This window comes from Petromyzon marinus, chromosome 77, assembly GCF_048934315.1.
Source record: "Petromyzon marinus isolate PM22_M1 ecotype Great Lakes invasive population chromosome 77, UKy_Petmar_22M1.pri1.0, whole genome shotgun sequence".
In the NCBI taxonomy this organism is placed as follows: domain Eukaryota; kingdom Metazoa; phylum Chordata; class Hyperoartia; order Petromyzontiformes; family Petromyzontidae; genus Petromyzon; species Petromyzon marinus.
In genome coordinates this window covers 5,322,566-5,344,793 of record NC_133743.1, presented here as the reverse complement: position 1 = coordinate 5,344,793, position 22,228 = coordinate 5,322,566, and the positions used below count along the sequence as shown (strand labels likewise).

The window sequence follows — 22,228 nt, the reverse complement described above, 5'->3', positions numbered from 1 at the left end:
TGGTGGTGGTGTTGGTGGTAGTGGTGGTGTTGGTGGTAGTGGTGGTGTTGGTGGTGTTCACCCCGTGGTGGTGGTGGTGGTGGTAGTGGTGGTGGTAGTGGTGGTAGTGGTGGTGGTAGTGGTGGTGGTGGTAGTGGTGGTGGTGGTGGTAGTGGTGGTGGTGGTAGTGGTGGTGGTGGTGGTAGTGGTGGTGGTGGTAGTGGTGGTGGTGGTAGTGGTGGTGGTAGTGGTGGTGGTAGTGGTGGTAGTGGTGGTGTTGGTGGTGTTCACCCCGTGGTGGTGGTGTTGTGGGGGCTATAGCCCCCCTCCCCACTCCCCCCTCCCCCCTCCCCATTACGTGGGGTCTCCCTCCCCCTCCACACACGTGGTGTGTGTGTGATGTTTGACTCCTCCCCCTCCACACACGTGGTGTGTGTGTGTGATGTTTGACTCCTCCCCCTCCACACACGTGGTGTGTGTGTGTGATGTTTGACTCCTCCCCCTCCACACACGTGGTGTGTGTGTGTGATGTTTGACTCCTCCCCCTCCACACACGTGGTGTGTGTGTGTGATGTTTGACTCCTCCCCCTCCACACACGTGGTGTGTGTGAGGTTTGACTCCTCCCCCACCACACACGTGGTGTGTGTGTTATGTTTGACTCCTCCCCCTCCACACACGTGGTGTGTGTGTGATGTTTGACTCCTCCCCCTCCACACACGTGGTGTGTGTGTGTGAGGTTTGACTCCTCCCCCACCACACACGTGGTGTGTGTGTTATGTTTGACTCCTCCCCCTCCACACACGTGGTGTGTGTGTGTGAGGTTTGACTCCTCCCCCTCCACACACGTGGTGTGTGTGTGTGAGGTTTGACTCCTCCCCCTCCACACACGTGGTGTGTGTGTGTGAGGTTTGACTCCTCCCCCTCCACACACGTGGTGTGTGTGTCATGTTTGACTCCTCCCCCTCCACACGTGGTGTGTGTGTGTGATGTTTGACTCCTCCCCCTCCACACACGTGGTGTGTGTGTGTGATGTTTGACTCCTCCCCCTCCACACACGTGGTGTGTGTGTGATGTTTGACTCCTCCCCCTCCACACACGTGGTGTGTGTGTGATGTTTGACTCCTCCCCCTCCACACACGTGGTGTATGTGTGTTATGTTTGACTCCTCCCCCTCCACACACGTGGTGTGTGTGTGTGATGTTTGACTCCTCCCCCTCCACCGTCCCCTCCGGCGCTCAGAATCAATTATAATTTACTCTCTGCGCGGTCGAGCGTCCCTCTATCGAACTCTTTATTTATTTATTTGTGTGTATGTGCGCGTGCACACGCGGGTCGAGCACATTCCTGATTAAAGTCACCCACACACCGTCGTACGCCGACCGCTGTCCCACCGCTCTTCAGACACACACGTGCACACACACACACGTGCACCACGTGCACCACGCGTCACCACGTGCACCACGCGTCACCACGTGCACCACGCGTCACGACGTGCACCACGTGCACCACGTGCACCACGCGTCACGACGTGCATCACGTGCACCACGCGGCACCACGTGCACCACGCGGCACCACACGTCACCACGTCACCACACGTCACCACGTCACCACGTGCATCACGCGTCACCACGTGCACCACGTGCACCACGCGTCACCACGCGTCACCACGTGTCACGACGTGCACCACGTGCACCACGCGTCACCACGCGTCACCACGTGCATCACGCGTCACCACGTGCACCACGTGGATCACGCGTCACCACGTGCACCACGTGGATCACGCGTCACCACGTGCACCACGTGGATCACGCGTCACCACGTGCACCACGCGTCACCACGTGTCACCACGTGTCACCACGCGTCACGACGTCCGCCTGCGCCCAGATTTATTTCCCTCGTAGCGAATGGTGGACCCCCCCCCCCCCCCCCGGTGTGTGTGGCCCCTCCCCTCCCCGCCCCTCCCCCACGGCCGGGCTCTAAAGCTCTACGCCCACCTTCTTCGGGGGGCGGGGGGCGGGGGGGGCCACCAACGTAATCCGCTCTGGGGGGCTCGGACAATTTCCATGGCCCGTGGGGAAACCGTGGAACGTGCCTGCAGGGGGGTGAGAACCCGGGGACCCCACCAGCAGGGGGGTGAGAACCCGGGGACCCCACCAGCAGGGGGGTGAGAACCCGGGGACCCCACCAGCAGGGGGGGTGAGAACCCGGGGACCCCCCACCAGCAGGGGGGTGAGAGCCCGGGGACCCCACCAGCAGGGGGGGTGAGAACCCGGGGACCCCAGGGGGGTGAGAACCCGGGGACCCCACCAGCAGGGGGGTGAGAACCCGGGGACCCCAGGGGGGTGAGAACCCGGGGACCCCACCAGCAGGGGGGTGAGAACCCGGGGACCCCACCAGCAGGGGGGTGAGAACCCGGGGACCCCACCAGCAGGGGGGTGAGAGCCCGGGGACCCCACCGGCAGGGGGGTGAGAACCCGGGGACCCCACCGGCAGGGGGGTGAGAACCCGGGGACCCCAGGGGGGTGAGAACCCGGGGACCCCACCAGCAGGGGGGTGAGAACCCGGGGACCCCACCAGCAGGGGGGTGAGAACCCGGGGACCCCACCAGCAGGGGGGGTGAGAACCCGGGGACCCCACCAGCAGGGGGGTGAGAACCCGGGGACCCCACCAGCAGGGGGGTGAGAGCCCGGGGACCCCACCAGCAGGGGGGTGAGAACCCGGGGACCCCACCAGCAGGGGGGGGTGAGAACCCGGGGACCCCACCGGCAGGGGGGTGAGAACCCGGGGACCCCAGGGGGTCCCTCCTCGAGACCCTACGGGGGTGCATGCGAGTGTCTAGTGGGGGGGGGGAGGGGGTGAGGAGAGGGTAGTGCCGGCCGAGTTGCTCCGCTGCGGTAGCACCACAGTGGTGGTGGTGGAGGTGGTGGAGGTGTTCAACCACCTCCTCCACCACCACCTCCACCACCACCACCACCTCCACCACCACCTCCTTCACCTCTTCCTCCACCACCACCACCACCATCTCCTTCACCTCTTCCTCCACCACCACCTCCACCACCACCACCTCCACCACCACCACCATCTCCTTCACATCTTCCTCCACCACCACCTCCACCACCACCTCCACCACCACCACAGTGGTGGTGGTGGTGGAGGTCACCCCGTGGTGGTGGTGTTCAACCTCCACCACCACCTCCACCACCTCCACCACCATCTCCTCCTTCACCTCTTCCTCCACCACCACCTCCACCACCACCTCCACCACCTCCACCACCACCTCCACCACCATCTCCTCCTTCACCTCTTCCTCCACCTCCACCACCACCACCTCCACCACCTCCACCACCACCTCCACCACCTCCACCACCACCTCCTTCACCTCTTCCTCCACCACCATCTCCTTCACCTCTTCCTCCACCACCTCCACCACCACCTCCACCACCATCTCCTCCTTCACCTCTTTCTCCACCACCACCTCCACCACCTCCACCACCACCTCCACCACCTCCACCACCACCTCCTTCACCTCTTCCTCCACCACCACCACCACCTCCACCACCTCCACCACCACCACCTCCACCACCATCACTTTCACCTCTTCCTCCACCTCCACCACCACCACCATCTCCTCCTTCACCTCTTCACCACCACCTCCACCACCTCCACCACCTCCATCACCACCATCTCCTTCACCTGTTCCTCCACCACCTCCATCACCACCACCTCCACCACCATCTCCTCCTTCACCTCTTCCTCCACCACCACCACCACCATCTCCACTACCACCACCACGACCTCCTCCACCACCATCTCCACTACCACCACCACCACCACAGGGCGTGCTAAAGTAGTTCAGTGACTAGGAATCACCGTGCCGTGACTTGTGGTGGTGGGTGCTGTCTTTATATTTTGTTGTGCAACCAATAAAGTCTTACACCCGTTTGTGTGTTTGTACGTGTGTGTGTCTGTACGTGTGCGCGTCTGTACGTGTGTGCGTCTGTACGTGTGTGTGTGTGTGTACGTGTGTGTCTGTACGTGTGTACGTGTGTGCGTCTGTACGTGTGCGTCTGTACGTGTGTGCGTCTGTGTGTGTGTACGTGTGTGTGTCTGTACGTGTGTGTGTCTGTACGTGTGTGTGTCTGTACGTGTGTGTGTACGTGTGTGCGTCTGTACGTGTGTGCGTCTGTACGTGTGTGCGTCTGTACGTGTGTGCGTGTGTACGTTTGTGTGTGTGTGCGGTTTCAGGAAAGGGCGGTCCTGCACAGATGCCATATTTTCTGTCCGTCTGCTACAGCAGAGGTGTAGGGAATTCCAGCAAGACCTACATCTCTGCTTTATTGACCTGGTCAAGGCCTATGCTACCATCAGTAGGCCTGGGCTCTGGGTTGTTCTTCGTGCTTTTGGAGTCCCTGACCCTCTGCTCACGATCATTAAGGACCCTTCATAATCAGTTTAACACGTGTAGGCTTTCGCGACCAATATTATTCATCATAAAGGTGTTTTGGGTTAGATCGCGTTATTTATAAATGTGTCGTAACCCTCCACCACCCGACACGGCCAAACAGTAAAAAATGTGTCACGTTTACAAAAGACAAATAGTTCACTACTTTAGCCCACCGGTGTGTTGAAGAGTGAATCAACATCATTTAAAATTTGAGTACGACGTTTCGCTGGTAATTACATCCAGCATCATCGGGCAATTCGCCAGAATGGTAAAGCCCTCTTCACTTGCTCCCTGTCTTAAATAGATCAGCAGCAGGGTGACGTCATCATTTAACTCATTCAGCAACGCTGCTGAAAGTGATCAGATTGTTAAAGCAATTAAAATTCCACATGTCTCAGGAGTAACTGACAAATTATCCCCGTGTTTTGCAAAAGCAAGACATTACAGTAAGATTTGGTACAGTACACAAAATTCAAAACCTAGTATCTTGCACTAAAGACGAATTACCTAAATTATCAACAGAAGGTGTATATCGGATTAACTGTTTATGTGGCAGACGCTACATTGGACAGACGGGACGTAACATCAGCATAAGACTAAAAGGACACCAAAGAAATATTAAATTATCTCAAACACAACTGTCGGCAGTGGCAGAACATGCTTGTCAACAAGGACACTCAATTGATTTTGATAACGTTGAAGTGTTGTGGAAAACTAATTATTACTGGCAAAGACTAATTAGAGAATCCATTGAAATTGAGAGAAATAGAAATAATTCATAATAACGGTTTTTGGGTTACATCGCGTTTATTTATAAATGTGTCGTAACCCTCCACCACCCGACACGGCCAATCAGCAAAGAAGTGTCACGTTGACAAAAGACAAAATAGTTCACTACTTTAGCCCACCGGTGTGTTGAAGAGTGAATTCACATTTACAGTTTGAGTACGACGTTTCGCTGGTAAATACATCCAGCATCATCGGGCAATTCGTCAGAATGGTAAAGCCCTCGCTTGCTCCCGGTTTTTATATAGAGCAGCAGGGTGACGTCATCACTTAACTCATATCAGGTGCAGTGATGACGTCACCCTGCTGCTCTATATAAAAACCGGGAGCAAGCGAGGGCTTTACCATTCTGGCGAATTGCCCGATGATGCTGGATGTATTTAACAGCGAAACGTCGTACTCAAACTGTAAATGTGGATTCGCTCTTCAACACACCGGTGGCCTAAAGTAGTGAACTATTTGTCTTTTGTCAACGTGACACTTTTTTTTTGCTGATTGGCCGTGTCGGGTGGTGGAGGGTTACGACACATTTATAAATAAACGTGATCTAACCCAAAAACCGTTATTATGAATAATATTGGTCGCGAAAGCCTACGTGTTAAATAGAAATAACTTTAATCGCTCTGACAGCTACAGGCTTAGTGCGGCTTGGAAGCGTATTATTAAATAATACATACTACAATTCCTTATAGGGGAAACACATACTAATTAACGGATTACTAACGTAGCAAATAATCACAATAACAGACGTTAACAACTAATTACTAATCTACAACTCATTACTAATCATAACCATTGACTGATTACCAATCGATTATATATTTACAATACCCCCCCCCTCAGCCTGAAATCCCTGCACCTGAAATTAGTTAAATAATGACGTCACCCTGCTGCTGATCTATTTAAGACCGGGAGCAAGTGGAGAGGGCTTTACCATTCTGGCGAATTGCCCGATGATGCTGGATGTAATTACCAGCGAAACGTTGTACTCAAATTTTAAATGATGTTGATTCACTCTTCAACACACCGGTGGGCTAACGTAGTGAACTATTTGTCCTTTGTAAACGTGACACATTTTTTACTGTTTGGCCGTGTCGGGTGGTGGAGGGTTACGACACATTTATAAATAACGCGATCTAACCCAAAAACCGTTATTATGGACCTTCATGATGGTGAGCGGACCCGGGTAAAACTACGTGGCCGGGAGTCAGAGCCATTCCCTGTACACCTTGGGGTGCGACAGGGATGTCCTCTGGCTCCCACATGATTTAACATCTATTTTGACCACGTAGTTCGTGAAGCCTTCAATAGCTGTACCGGGGGAATCTCCATATGGTACAGATATAATGGGAGGCTGATCGATGCCCGGGTGTGGTCAAGGGATGGCTCCCTATTGCTCAACCACGTTATGTATGTCGATGATTTGGTAATAGCTGCTCATTCAGAGGAGGAGTTGGAGACGCTGCTGCTGAGACTGGAGTGTGCCACTAAGAGATAGGGCCTTACAATCAGCCCCACCAAAACTAAGCACCTGCCTAGGTATTTTGTACCATCGGACACTCCACCCCCACAACTCCCAATCGGTGATGGGGCAGTTTTGGAGAGAGTGGAGAGTTTCCCATACCTGGGCAGTGTGCTTACGACCAGCTCCAGTTTAACAGCAGAGGTCTCACTCCGAATCAGTCGAGCGGCAATATCTTTTCATCGGTTGCGTAACGCTGTGTGGAAGCTCCCTGGTCTGTCGCTCCGCACTAAGCTTCGGGTCTTCTCGGCCACGGTCATTCCCTCCCTTCTCTACGCTTGCGAAACGTGGACCCCTCTAATGGAACATCTTCGCCGGTTAGAAACATTTAGGCTAGCCTGCCTACGATCCATCCTGGGTTTAACCAGGATGGATTGTGTGAGGAGCTCACAAATCCTTGAAAGATCTGGGCAAGGTCCCATCGGTGAGCTCCTCCGACAGGCAAGGCTGCGTTGGCTGGGTCATGTAGCCCGCATGCCCAGCCACCGCATGCTGAAACAGCTTTTGTTCGGCCAGATCGAGGGGGCTAAACGGGTGCGGCACGGACTAGAGAAGAGATGGAGTGACGTGGTACAGGAGGACGTGGAGCTGAGTGGACTTGCCGATGACCGGTACCAGCGGTGTCAAGATCGGCTTCTGTGGAGGAGGCTCGTGAAGGATGCTACTGGGCAGTTGGAGGCAGTCGCCCTCCAACAACGACGGAGGGCGGAGGAGCGACGCTCACAACAACGAGCGGAGCGCCGGGTGGCTAAAGCACAGCAGGTTGGCACAGTAGGAGGCACAGGTGGTGCATCAGCCAGTCATCTCAGTCAGTCGACCCGTGGCACCTGCTGGGTCTGCCCCGTGACCTCCTGCCCGCGGGCGTTCGACACTTCACGTGGCCTCAAGGTGCACATGGCCTGGCACAAGCGTCGTGGTGACGTCACCGCCACTTAGTGGCGAATGGCGGTTGTTGTTGTCTGTGTGTGTGTGGGGAGCGGTGATGTAGTGGTCAGCGCTACGCTGCGCTATGAACCCGGCTACCCGGGTTCCATTCCTGCTCATGGCCAACGCCGGCAGTGACGATTATCTGAACCGATCCTGGGCCTCCCCTAGGTCGACTTTGGCCTCAAATGAGTACCTGGTGCAGCGGTGTAGCGGTGTCGTGAACATCGCTAGCACTGGGGGGAGACAAAGGCGGCCGGGCGTGGTGGTGCTGTCCACCCACCCCCCTCGTGTGCCATAGTGACGGTCTTCATAGACGCTGCTACTCACTAACCGCACTTGCCCCTATGGTCTGTTGGGGCTACACTGGGGGTCTTTGTCATTTGTGTACAAACCTCATTCCGGCCATCCTTACCGAGTCGCCTAAGCCACCTCAACCGGCTGCTCCTGATCCAGAGGAGAATCGGTACAATTAGCCGGGCCCCGGCTAAGCATGCGGAGTTTAAAACCTCATTTTGGTATCCTTACCGGGTGTCCGATCCCACTTCAACCGGCTCCTCTCGATCTGGAGGAGAATCGGCACGGCTAACCCTGATGAGTTTACAAACCTCACTTCGGTATCCACGATCCCACCTCGAAACCGGCTCCTCTCGATCTGGAGGAGAATCGGCACGGCTAACCCTGATGAGTTTATAAACCTCATTTCGGTTTCCACGATACCACCTCGAAACCGGCTCCTCTCGATCTGGAGGCGAATCGGCAAGGCTAACCCTGATGAGTTTACAAACCTCATTTCGGTATCCACGATACCACCTCAAACCGGCTCCTCTCGATCTGGAGGAGAATCAGCAAGGCTAACCCTGATGAGTTTATAAACCTCATTTCGGTATCCACGATACCACCTCGAAACCGGCTCCTCTCGATCTGAAGGCGAATCGGCACGGCTAACCCTGATGAGTTTACAAACCTCATTTCGGTTTCCACGATCCCACCTCGAAACCGGCTCCTCTCGATCTGGAGGAGAATCAGCACGGCTAACCCTGATGAGTTTAAAACCTCATTTTGGTATCCATACCGGGTGTCCGTTCCCACCACAACCGGCTCCTCTCGATCTGGAGTAGAATCGGCACGGCTAACCCTGATGAGTTTACAAACCTCACTTCGGTATCCACGATCCCACCTCGAAACCGGCTCCTCTCGATCTGGAGGAGAATCGGCACGGCTAACCCTGATGAGTTTATAAACCTCATTTCGGTTTCCACGATACCACCTCGAAACCGGCTCCTCTCGATCTGGAGGCGAATCGGCAAGGCTAACCCTGATGAGTTTACAAACCTCATTTCGGTATCCACGATACCACCTCAAACCGGCTCCTCTCGATCTGGAGGAGAATCAGCAAGGCTAACCCTGATGAGTTTATAAACCTCATTTCGGTATCCACGATACCACCTCGAAACCGGCTCCTCTCGATCTGGAGGCGAATCGGCACGGCTAACCCTGATGAGTTTACAAACCTCATTTCGGTTTCCACGATCCCACCTCGAAACCGGCTCCTCTCGATCTGGAGGAGAATCAGCACGGCTAACCCTGATGAGTTTAAAACCTCATTTTGGTATCCATACCGGGTGTCCGTTCCCACCACAACCGGCTCCTCTCGATCTGGAGTAGAATCGGCACGGCTAACCCTGATGAGTTTATAAACCTCATTTCGGTATCCACGATACCACCTCAAACCGGCTCCTCTCGATCTGGAGGAGAATCGGCACGGCTAACCCTGATGAGTTTATAAACCTCACTTCGGTTTCCACGATACCACCTCGAAACCGGCTCCTCTCGATCCGGACGAACGGCTAACCCCGCCGGAGTCTTTGTTGAGCCTCTTTCCGGCCATCGCCACCGGGTTTTGCCGAACGCCACCTCGTCCAGGCTCCTCCTGGTGCCGATGAGGAGGAGGATCGCCACGCTGTCCACCCCCCCCCCCCGGCTCGCCCACCGATCGCGGGAGAGCGGGCCGGCCGGTCTCGTCCTTTGGGATCGGTTTCGTGGAAGACAATTTGTTCACGGACCCCGGGGGGAGGGCGGGGGCGGGGGAGGGTGGTGTTCATCATTGGGTCTTTCCCCCTTTTTCGAAGAAGCTTCTCCGACGAGGTTTGTTTGTTACACGCTTTCTATTAGCTCGCTCTGTCTTTCTGTTGCTGTTGTTGTATCCGGAAATCTCGCAGCTACATTTTTTAACGCACTTCCCAATGCGGTATCGAATGCACACTTGGTGTACTTATGTCATTACCGGTGACAATGCTAGATTCTATTATACAAAATAAAAACATTTAAACAATCTTTTTTTTATATTCTTGGTTCTTTGGGTAAAGTCACCACCACGTAGAAGGGAAACAATTAAATAATACAAATATAAAACAATAAAATTATTGTAAAACAATAAAATTATTATTCTTGGTTCTTTGGGTAAAGTCACCACCACGTAGAAGGGAAACAATAAAATAATAAAAATATAAATCGATAAAATTCTCACGACGTTTCGACTGCAACACAAAGCAGCAATCATCATCAGGTGTGGAAACCACAGCAAGAAAATTTGAAAAAAAAAGTGGTTTTCACACCTGATGATGATTGCTTGTGTTGCAGTCGAAACGTCGTGAGAATTGTATTGTTTTATATTTTTATTATTTTATTGTTTCCCTTCTACGTGGTGACTTTACCGAAAGAACCAAGAATAATAATTTTATTGTTTTACAATAATTGTATTGTTTTATATTTTTATTATTTTATTGTTTCCCTTCTACGTGGTGGTGACTTTACCCAAAGAACCATGAATAATAATTTTATTGTTTTACAATAATTTTATTGTTTTATATTTTTATTATTTTATTGTTTCCCTTCTACGTGGTGGTGACTTTACCCAAAGAACCATAAATAATGTTATTGTTTTACAATAATTTTATTGTTTTATATTTTTATTATTTTATTGTTTCCCTTCTACGTGGTGGTGACTTTACCCAAAGAACCATAAATAATATTATTGTTTTACAATAATTTTATTGTTTTATATTTTTATTATTTTATTGTTTCCCTTCTACGTGGTGGTGACTTTACCCAAAGAACCATAAATAATGTTATTGTTTTACAATAATTTTATTGTTTTATATTTGTATTATTTTATTGTTTCCCTTCTACGTGGTGGTGACTTTACCGAAAGAACCAAGAATAATAATTTTATTAAATTTTGATTTAAAGCTTTCGTGACTGCAGTGATTCATATTCTTAGCTCTTTGGGTAAAGTCACCACCACGTAGAAGGGAAACAATAAAATAATAAAAATATATAAAACAATAAAATTCTCACGACGTTTCGACTGCAACACAAGCAGTCACCATCAGGTGTGAAAACCAACGGCAAGAACATTTCAAATGAACATTTCAAATGTTCTTGCCGTTGGTTTTTACCGAAAGAAACCAAGAATATAGTAAGGTACATTTCATTAAAGCGTGTTTAAAAAAATATATATATTTTTTAATTAAGTAAAAACCTTGGATTGCGAGTAGCTTGGTCTCTCCGAGTGTTTTTGCAAGACGAGCAAACGTTGTTTAAATATAAATATTAATTTGATAGACGAGCGAGGGGGTCTTGCGATAGGAGTGGCAGTACGTGTACACGCTTTGTACCGCCGAGCGTCACGTGATCACAGCTGACATACGAGCGCTTTGATGTAAGAGTGCTTTGACGTACGAGTGCTTTGATGTACGAGCGCTTTGACGTACGAGCGTTTTGACGTACGAGCGTTTTGATGTAAGAGTGCTTTGACGTACGAGCGCTTTGACGTACGAGTGCTTTGATGTAAGAGTGCTTTGATGTACGAGCGCTTTGACGTACGGGCGCTTTGACGTACGAGTGATTTGACGTACGAGTGATTTGACCTACGAGTGCTTTGACATACGAGCGCTTTGACGTACGAGCGCTTTGACGTACGAGCGCTTTGACGTACGAGTGATTTGACGTACGAGTGCTTTGACGTACGGGCGTTTTGACGTACGAGCGCGTTGATGTAAGAGTGCTTTGATGTAAGAGTGCTTTGACGTACGAGTGCTTTGACGTACGAGTGCTTTGACGTACGAGTGCTTTGACGTACGAGCGCTTTGACGTACGAGTGCTTTGACGCACGAGCGCTTTGACGTACGGGCGCTTTGACGTACGAGCGCTTTGACGTACGAGCGCTTTGACGTACGGGTGCTTTGACGTACGAGCGCTTTGGATTGCAAACACGTTTCCGGAAACGAATCATTGCTCGCAATCCGAGAATTGACTGCTATTATTATTATTTTTTTTTAAACTCATTTTGGCTGCTAGGGGTTAGAGCTTGTGGGCTTACCGACACCACGTGACCGAGACAGGTCCGCAGTGCGGGACAGAGGCGCGGACGGCGGCGGTGAACAATAAAAATAGTTGGCGGGCCACGTGGGGATTCTCCGCTCTCACCTCCTGCCCGCTGTGCGTTAGACTGACGGCCCTTGATCTCAGTTTTGATTTGACGCTGTTGTGACTGCAGGAATTACCCCTTGGTGTTTTTTTTTCCGGTAAAGTCACGTAGACAATAAGAAATTAGAAATGTTGTAATCCTTTGCTCTGTCTCCACCACCACCACCACCACCCCGGCTCCCTCCCCCTCGATTTAAGGCTTCGACACAGAAGCGTTGTTTCACTCTGTCCCATGTGTGTGTGTGTCTCTCTGTGTGTGTCTGTGTGTGTCTCTGTGCTGGCTCTCTCTGCTTGGATGTCCGCACATGTGTCTGCGATCTGTACTCTATCACTCTTAACCTATAGTTGAGCAATCTTTGAAATAACATAATCAGCCAGACCGCGCCTTAATTGTGTTTTGACTGGCCCTCTGTGCTGGCCTTATATTGTTTCCAAAATTTGACTGAGTCTTGTTTCAATTTGATGTGCTTCTCCATCTCTCTGTGTTTCATCTCTCTCTCTCTTAAATTTAGCTGTCTATATATGTGTCTGCGATCTGTACTCTAGCACTCTTGACCTATAGTTTAGCAGTCTTTGAAATAACGTAATCAGCCAGACCGCGCGTTAATTGTGTTTTCACCGGCCCTCTGTGCTGGCGTTATATTTCTAAAATTTGACTAAATCTTGTTTCAATTTGATGCGCTTCTCCATCTCTCTCTGTGTTTCATCTCTCTCTCTCTCTTAAATTTAGCTCTTCTATACCTGATGATGATGATTGCTTGCGTTGCAATCGAAACGTCGTATGGATACTGTCATGCAATTTGATCTCATTAATTTTTTTTCCTTATTCATACGTGACTTTACCGAAAAAAACCCCAAAGAGTTAATCTTATTTGTACTCGCATCTCGCTGGGATTTTTTTTGTGCACAGCGTTGGTGGTGTACGGGGGCTATTTTAGGAATATTTTGATGGTTTTTTCTCTCTCTCTCTCCTGGGATTTTTTTAAACTGTTTTGCTCAGTCACACGCGCAGCCACTTGAAGATGGGTTTTTTGTTCCATTTCCCCTGTTCGTGTTTTTAGTTTGTGTTGATTTGGGTGCCGTTGCACCCAAATCCAAGAGTCGAATGGCTCACACATTGGCTACGCCAAAATAAATGGAAACTATGAGACTATGAACTCTTAGCGGAATGCCCGAGGACTATCGATATTCCGATTCTGTATTGTGAATGTGGATGTTGTTGTAGCGTTCTGGCCTCGGACCCTCTCACCCCACCCCTACTGGATATCTGCGGACACAAGAGCTTTGTAGATTTTCAGATTCACCCTGGATATATCAATAGTCTGAGTCTGTATTGTGAATGTTTGTGGACACAAGAGCTTTATAGATTATCAGATTCACCCTGGATAAATCAATAGTCTGAGTCTGTATTGTGAATGTCTGCGGACACAAGAGCTTTATAGATTATCAGATTCATCCTGGATAAATCAATAGTCTGAGTCTGTATTGGGAATATCTGCGTATACAAGAGCTTTATAGATTATCAGATTCATCCGGGATAAATCCATAGTCTGTATTGTGAATGTCTGGATGAAAGAGCTTTAGAGATGATCAGATTCCTCCAGTATAGAACAATATTTTAATTCTGTATTGTGAATTTCTGTGCTTTTGTAGATTTTCAGATTCATCCGGGATAAATCAATAGTCTGAGTCTGTATTGTGAATGTCTGTGGACACAAGAGCTTTATAGATTATCAGATTCATCCTGGATAAGTCAATAGTCTGAGTCTGTATTGTGAATGTTTGTGGATACAAGAGCTTTATAGATTTTCAGATTCATCCTGGATATATCAATAGTCTGAGTCTGTATTGTGAATGTCTGTGGACACAAGAGCTTTATAGATCATCAGATTCATCCGGGATAAATCAATAGTCTGAGTCTGTATTGTGAATGTTGTTGTCGTGAACGTTCTGACCCACGTGCCCTCTGCTCGACATCCGTGTCAAAGAGCTTTAGAGATTTTCAGATTCTGATTCTGTATTGTGAATGTTGTTGTTGTGAACGTTCTGACCCACGTGCCCTCTGCTCGACATCCGTGTCAAAGAGCTTTAGAGATTTTCAGATTCTGATTCTGTATTGTGAATGTTGTTGTTGTGAACGTTCTGACCCACGTGCCCTCTGCTCGACATCCGTGTCAAAGAGCTTTAGAGATTTTCAGATTCTGATTCTGTATTGTGAATGTTGTTGTGACGTTTTCACCTTGTACCCCCCCCCCACTGGATATCTGTGGATGAAAGAGCTTTGTAGATGATCAGATTTTCCATCCTCTTGCTGCAGTTTAAATTCAAAGATTCTGATTTGGTTACCGTATTTTAAAATTAAATAATAACGGTTACCGGTTTATAACGGTTACTGGTTCACAGCGGTTACTGGTTCACAACGGTGACCGGTTTATAACGGTTACCGGCTTATAGCGGTTACCGGTTTACAACGGTTACCGGTTTATAACGGTTACCGGTTTACAATGGTTACTGGTTTACAACGGTTACCGGTTTATAACGGTTACTGGTTTACAATGGTTACTGGTTCACAACGGCCTTAGCGGGTTCACAACATCTAACCGGACATCACTCCCCACCCGGGGGGTGTTTCTGGAGACGTCACTCTCCTCCCGGGGGGTGTTTCTGGTGACGTCACTCCCCTACCGGGGGGTGTTTCTGGTGACGTCACTCCCCTACCGGGGGGTGTTTCTGGTGATGTCACTCCCCACCCGGGGGGTGTTTCTGGTGACGTCACTCTCCTCCTGGGGGGTGTTTCTGGTGACGTCAGTCTCCCTCGGGGGTGTTTCTGGTGACGTCACTTCCTCCCGGGGGGTGTTTCTGGAGACGTCACTCTCCCTCCCGGGGGGTGTTTCTGGTGACGTCACTCCCCCTCCCGGGGGGTGTTTCTGGTGACGTCACTCTCCCTCCCGGGGGGTGTTTCTGGTGACGTCACTCCCCCTCCCGGGGGGTGTTTTTGGTGACGTCACTCTCCTCCCGAGGGGGGGTTTCTGGTGACGTCACTCCCCCTCCCGGGGGGTGTTTCTGGTGACGTCACTCCCCCTCCCGGGGGGTGTTTCTGGTGACGTCACTCCCCTCCCGGGGGGTGTTTTTGGTGACGTCACTCCCCTCCCGGGGGGTGTTTCTAGGGACGTCACTCCCCTCACGGGGGGTGTTTCTGGTGACGTCACTCCCCTCCAGGGGGGGGGGGTTCTGGTGACGTCACTCCCCTCACGGGGGTGTTCCTGATGACGTCACTCTCCCTCGGGGGTGTTTTGGTGACGTCACTCGCCCACCAATAGGTTGTTTTTGGGTGACGTCACTTTCTCTCCTCCCCCCAGCTCCCCTCGAGGATATATACTGCGACGTCACTTTCTCCCCCCACCTCCTCCCCCCTCCCCTCGAGGATATTTACGACGACGTCACTTCCTTCTCTCCGGGGGGGGGGTGTTTCCGTCGACGTCACTTCCTGCCCCCCCACCCCTCCTCCCCCCTTCCTCCTCGAGTAATTTTTTTGTTACTTTCCCGCGCGAAGATGGCGCTCATCTGTTCGAGTAAGAACTCAGCCACCACCACCACCACAAAGTTTACCGCTCCCAATGTCGCACCACCCCCACCACCAACCATCTCATACCCCGGGCGGGAGCGTGTTTAGCGGCGCGCGCGCACATTTATTTTTAAAATAATTTAAATTGTTTTACCTCAGCGTGTTTTTTTTGGGGCCTAGTCGCCCTCGCCGTGGATCAGGCCGAAGCCTGCGGCTCGCCTGGATTCCTTTGCCGGGGTTGCGTCGACCACCCCCGCAGGGCCATTAGGAAAGAAGGGAGGGGGGTGGGGTCGGTGTATTATCCTCCACAACTATTAAATAAGACTTTATTATTAAAAAAAATATGCGTTTAAAAGTGTATTGGATACAACGCTGGACCACACCACCGTCCCTTGTTTGCTCTATCCACTGCTTTGCTGCGAGCCTTGTGACGATTCGCCAGGAGCGGTAGCCACGTGCCTCTGGGCACCGCCGGCTCGCCACATGGCCTCGCTGTCTGTAGACTTGTGGTGTTTGTAGTGTTGTAGTTTTGTGGGTAGTGTGGTGTTTGTAGTGTTGTAGTGTGTGGTGTTTGTAGTGTTGTAGTGTGTGGTGTGTAGTAGTGTTGTAGTGTGTGGTGTGTAGTAGTGTTGTGTGTAGTGTGGTGTTTGTAGTGTGTGGTGTGTAGTAGTGTTGTAGTGTGTGGTGTGGAGTAGTGTTGTGTGTAGTGTGGTGTTTGTAGTGTTGTGTGTGGTGTGTAGTAGTGTTGTAGTGTGGTGTGTAGTAGTGTTGTAGTGTGTGGTGTGTAGTAGTGTTGTGTGTAGTGTGGTGTGTAGTAGTGTTGTAGTGTGTGGTAGTGTTGTAGTGTTGTAGTGTGTTGTAGTGTGTAGTAGTGTTGTAGTGTGTGGTGTGTAGTAGTGTTGTGGTGTGTAGTAGTGTTGTAGTGTGTGGTGTGTAGTGTAGTGTGGTGTGTGTAGTAGTGTTGTGGTGTGTAGTGTTGTAGAGTGTGGTGTGTGTAGTAGTGTTGTAGTGTGTGGTGTGGTGTGTAGTAGTGTTGTAGTGTGTGGTGTGGTGTGTAGTAGTGTTGTAGTGTGTGGTGTGGTGTGTAGTAGTGTTGTAGTGTGTGGTGTGGTGTGTAGTAGTGTGTGGTGTGGTGTGTAGTAGTGTTGTGTGTAGTGTGGTGTTTGTAGTGTTGTAGTGTGTGGTGTGTAGTAGTGTGTGGTGTGTAGTAGTGTGTGGTGTGTAGTAGTGTTGTAGTGTGTGGTGTGTAGTAGTGTGTGGTGTGGTGTGTTGTAGTGTGTGGTGTGGTGTGTAGTGGTGTGTAGTAGTGTTGTGTGTAGTGGTGTGTAGTAGTGTTGTGTGTAGTGTGGTGTGTAGTAGTGTTGTAGTGTGTGGTGCGGTGTTTGTAGTGTTGTAGTGTGTGGTGTGTAGTAGTGTTGTAGTGTGTGGTGTTGTGTGTAGTAGTGTTGTGTGTAGTGTGGTGTGTAGTAGTGTTGTAGTGTGTGGTGTGTAGTAGTGTTGTAGTGTGTGGTGTGGTGTGTAGTAGTGTTGTGTGTAGTGTGGTGTGTAGTAGTGTTGTAGTGTGTGGTGTGTAGTAGTGTTGTGTGTAGTGTGGTGTTTGTAGTGTTGTAGTGTGTGGTGTGGTGTGTAGTAGTGTTGTAGTGTGTGTTGTGTGTAGTAGTGTTGTGTGTAGTGTGGTGTTTGTGTGGTGTGGTGTGTAGTAGTGTTGTGTGTAGTGTGGTGTTTGTAGTGTTGTAGTGTGTGGTGTGTAGTGTGGTGTTTGTAGTTTTGTAGTGTGTAGTGTGGTGTTTGTAGTGTTGTAGTGTGGTGTGTAGTAGTGTTGTGTGTAGTGTGGTGTTTGTAGTGTTGTAGTGTGTGGTGTGTAGTGTTGTGTTTGTAGTGTTGTAGTGTGTAGTGTTGTGTGTAGTGTGGTGTTTGTAGTGTTGTAGTGTGTGGTGTGGTGTGTAGTGTTGTGGTGTAGTAGTGTGTAGTAGTGTAGTAGTGTGTAGTGTGGTGTGTAGTAGGGTAGTGTTTAGTGTTGTGGTATAGTAGTGTGTAGTAGTGTAGTAGTGTAGTGTGTGGTGTGTATATGTAGTGTTTAGTGTGGTGTGGTAGTGTGTGGTGTGTATATGTAGTGTTTAGTGTGGTGTGGTGTGTATATGTAGTGTAGTGTTTAGTGTGGTGTGTAGTAGTGTTGTAGTGTGTGGTGTGTAGTGTAGTGTGGTGTTTGTAGTGTTGTAGTGTGTGGTGTGGTGTGTAGTAGTGTTGTAGTGTGTGTTGTGTGTAGTAGTGTTGTGTGTAGTGTGGTGTTTGTGTGGTGTGGTGTGTAGTAGTGTTGTGTGTAGTGTGGTGTTTGTAGTGTTGTAGTGTGTGGTGTGTAGTGTGGTGTTTGTAGTTTTGTAGTGTGTAGTGTTGTGTGTAGTGTGGTGTTTGTAGTGTTGTAGTGTGGTGTGTAGTAGTGTTGTGTGTAGTGTGGTGTTTGTAGTGTTGTAGTGTGTGGTGTGTAGTGTTGTGTTTGTAGTGTTGTAGTGTGTAGTGTTGTGTGTAGTGTGGTGTTTGTAGTGTTGTAGTGTGTGGTGTGGTGTGTAGTGTTGTGTGTAGTGTTGTGGTGTAGTAGTGTGTAGTAGTGTAGTGTAGTAGTGTGTAGTGTGGTGTGTAGTGTGGTGTGTAGTAGGGTAGTGTTTAGTGTTGTGGTATAGTAGTGTGTAGTAGTGTAGTAGTGTAGTGTGTGGTGTGTATATGTAGTGTTTAGTGTGGTGTGGTAGTGTGTGGTGTGTATATGTAGTGTTTAGTGTGGTGTGGTGTGTATATGTAGTTTAGTGTGGTGTGTGGTGTGGTAGTGTTTGGTGTGTAGTGTAGTGTTTAGTGTATATATGTAGTGTAGTGTTGTAGTGTAGTGTTGTAGTGTGTGGTGTGTATATGTAGTGTGTTGTGGTGTGTAGTGTGTGGTGTGTATATGTAGTGTATGGTGTAGTGTAGTGTTGTAGTGTGGTGTGTAGTATAGTGTAGTGTTGTAGTGTGGTGTGTAGTATAGTGTAGTGTGTGGTGTGTAGTGTGGTAGTGTGTGGTGTGTAGTAGTGTTGTAGTGTGTGGTGTTTAGTGTGTAGTAGTGTGTAGTAGTGTTGTAGTGTGGGGTGTATAGTGTGGTGTGTAGTGTTGTAGTGTGTAGTGTGTGGTGTTGTAGTGTGGTGTTTAGTGTATAGTAGTGTAGTGTTGTAGTGTGGTGTTTAGTGTATAGTAGTGTAGTGTTGTAGTGTGGTGTTGCAGTGTGGTGTGTAGTGTGTATATGTAGTGTTGTAGTGTGGTAGTGTGATGTGGTGTGTAGTGTGGTGTTTGTAGTGTTGTGTGGTGTGTAGTGTGGTGTAGTGTAGTGTTGTAGTGTGGTGTTTGTAGTGGTGTGTAGTGTGGTGTGTAGTGTAGTGTATAGTGTGGTGTTTGTAGTGTTGTAGTGTGTGGTGTGTAGTGTTGTAGTGTGGTGTGTAGTATAGTGTTTAGTGTATAGTAGTGTAGTGTTGTAGTGTGGTGTGTAGTAGTGTATACTGTAGTTTATAGTAGTGTTTAGTGTGGTGTAGTGTATAGTGTAGTGTATATGTAGTGTATAGTATAGTGTTGTAGTGTAGTATTTAGTGTATAGTAGTGTAGTGGTGTAGTGTTAGTGTAGTGTATAGTAGTGTTTAGTGTAGTGTGTAGTGTATAGTAGTGTATAGTGTTGTAGTGTAGTGTATAGAGTAGTGTAGTGTATAGTGTAGTGTCGATTAGTGTATAGTGTAGTGTGTAGTGTAGAGTAGTGGTTTGTAGTGTATAGTGTAGTGTAAAGTAGTGTAGTGTATAGTGTTGTGTGTAGTCTATAGTAGCGTATAGTGTAGTAGTGTATAGTGTAGTGTGTAATGTTTAGCGAAATGTAGTATTGTACAGTGTTGTAGTGCGTGTCTCTGTGTGTGTCTGTGTGTCTCTCTGTTACATTTTTTTATTGACCGGCTCCAGTTTAACAGCAGAGGTCTCACTCCGAATCAGTCGAGCGGCAATATCTTTTCATCGGTTGCGTAACGCTGTGTGGAAGCTACCTGGTACGGTCGCTCCGCACTAAGCTTCAGGTCTTCTCGGCCATGGTCATTCCCTCCCTTCTATACGCTTGCGAAACGTGGACCCCCCTAATGGAACATCTTCGCCGGTTAGAAACATTTAGGCTGGCCTGCCTACGATCCATCCTGGGTTTAACCAGACTGGATTGTGTGTGGAGCTCACAAATCCTTGAAAGATCTGGGCAAGGTCCCATCGGTGAGCTCCTCTGGCAGGCAAGGCTGCGATAGCTGGGTCATGTAGCCCGCCGGATCGAGGGGGCTAAACGGGCGCAGCACGGGCTAGAGAAGAGATGGAGTGATGTGGTACAGGAGGACGTGGAGCTGAGTGGACTTGCCGATGAGGCTCGTGAAGGATGCTACTGGACAGTTGGAGGCAGTCGCCCTCCAACAACAACGGAGGGCGGAGGAGCGACACTCACAACAACGAGCGGAGCGCCGGGTGGCTAAAGCACAGCAAGTTGGCACAGTGGGGGGCACAGGTGGTGCATCAGCCAGTCATCTCAGTCGTCTCAGTCAGTCGACCCGTGGCACCTGCTGGGTCTGCCCCATGACCTCCTGCCAGCGGGCGTTCGACACTTCATGTGGCCTCAAGGTGCACATAGCCTGGCACAAGCGTCGTGGTGACGTCACCGCCACTTAGTGGCGAATGGCGGTTGTTGTAATGGCGGTTGTTGTTGCGTCTCTCTCCTCACCTCGTCCAGTCAGTAACGAGGTGCCCGAGCACCCGTGTCTCTCTGTGTGTGTCTCTGTGTGTGTCTCTCTGTGTGTCTCTCTGTGTGTGTCTCTGTGTGTGTCTCTCTGTGTGTGTCTCTCTGTGTCTCTCTGTGTGTCTCTCTGTGTCTCTCTCCCCACCTCGTCCAGTCAGTAACGAGGTGCCCGAGCACCCGTGTCTCTCTGTCTCTCTGTGTCTCTCCCCCCACCTCGTCCAGTCAGTAACGAGGTGCCCGGCCACCCGTGTGTCTCTGTGTGTCTCCCTCTCTGTGTGTCTCTCTCTGTGTCTCTCTTTCCCCACCTCGTCCAGTCAGTAACGAGGTGCCTGACCACCTGTGTCTCTCTGTGTCTCTCCCCTCACCTCGTCCAGTCAGTAACGAGGTGCCCGAGCACCCGTGTCTCTCTCTCTCCCCTCACCTCGTCCAGTCAGTAACGAGGTGCCTGACCACCTGTGTGTGTCTCTCTGTGTGTGTCTCTCTATGTGTCTCTCTCTGTGTCTCTCTCTCCCCACCTCGTCCAGTCAGTAACGAGGTGCCTGACCACCTGTGTCTCTCTCTCTCTCCCCACCTCGTCCAGTCAGTAACGAGGTGCCCGAGCACCCGTGTCTCTCTGTGTCTCTCTCCGTCTCTCTCCCCACCTCGTCCAGTCAGTACCGAGGTGCCTGACCACCCGTGTCTCTCTCTCTCTCCCCTCACCTCGTCCAGTCAGTAACGAGGTGCCCGAGCACCCGTGTCTCTCTCTCCCCTCACCTCGTCCAGTCAGTAACGAGGTGCCCGACCACCCATGTCTCTCTCTCTCTCTCCCCTCACCTCGTCCAGTCAGTAACGAGGTGCCCGACCACCCGTGTCTCTCTCTCTCTCTCTCTCCCCTCTCCCCACCTCGTCCAGTCAGTAACGAGGTGCCTGACCAGCTGTGTCTCTCTGTGTCTCTCCCCCCACCTCGTCCAGTCAGTAACGAGGTGCCCGACCACCCGTGTCTCTCTCTCTCTCTCCCCTCACCTCGTCCAGTCAGTAACGAGGTGCCCGAGCACCCGTGCGTGTCTCCCGTGTCGGGCCACGTGTTTGAGCGCCGCCTGGTGGAGCGCTTTGTGGCGGAGAACGGCGTGGACCCGGTGAGTGGCACTGCGCTGAGCGAGGAGCAGCTCGTGGACATCCGAGCCCCACACACCGCAAGGCCCAAGCCTCCATCGGCCACCTCCATTCCAGCCATCCTCAAGTCCCTGCAGGACGAGTGGGTGAGTGGTGGAGGGGGGTGGTGGTGGGTGGTGGGTGGGGGTGGTGGTGATGGTGGTGGTGGGGGTGGTGAAGGGATTGGGGGTGGTGGTGGTGGTGGTGGGGGTGGTGGTGGTGGTGGGATTGGTGATGATGGTGGTGGGATTGGTGATGATGGTGGTGGTTGTGATGGGATTGGGGGTGGTGGTGGGGGTGGTGGTGGTGGTGGGGGTGGTGGTGGTGGTGGTGGGTGGTGGTGGTGGTGGTGGTGGGAGTGGTGGTGGGGGTGGTGGTGATGGTGGTGGTGATGGTGGGGGTGGTGGTGGTGGTGGTGGGGGTGGTGGTGGTGGTGGTGGTGGGGGTGGTGGTGGTGGTGGTGGTGGGGGTGGTGGTGGTGGTGGTGGTGGGGGTGGTGGTGGTGGTGGTGGGGGTGGTGAAGGGGGTGGTGGTGGTGGTGGTGGTGGGGGGGGTGGTGGTGTTGGTGGTGGTGGTGGTTGTGATGGGATTGGGGGTGGTGGTGGTGATGGTGGTGG

The 22,228-nt window shown here is 50.8% G+C and overlaps 1 protein-coding gene across 1 annotated transcript in view; it reads left to right on the top strand.

Annotated features, from left to right (window-relative positions):
- The first annotated feature begins 15,599 nt into the window (after positions 1-15,599).
- The window catches only part of LOC116958412 (uncharacterized), a 45,558-nt gene continuing 38,929 nt past the window's right edge, over positions 15,600-22,228 (top strand). Inside the window, exons 1-2 of the mRNA XM_076056729.1 lie at positions 15,600-15,719; positions 21,492-21,718. Of these exons, the coding sequence (XP_075912844.1) occupies positions 15,701-15,719; positions 21,492-21,718 (246 nt within the window). The 5' untranslated portion in view covers positions 15,600-15,700. The remainder of the gene's footprint in view (positions 15,720-21,491; positions 21,719-22,228) is intronic.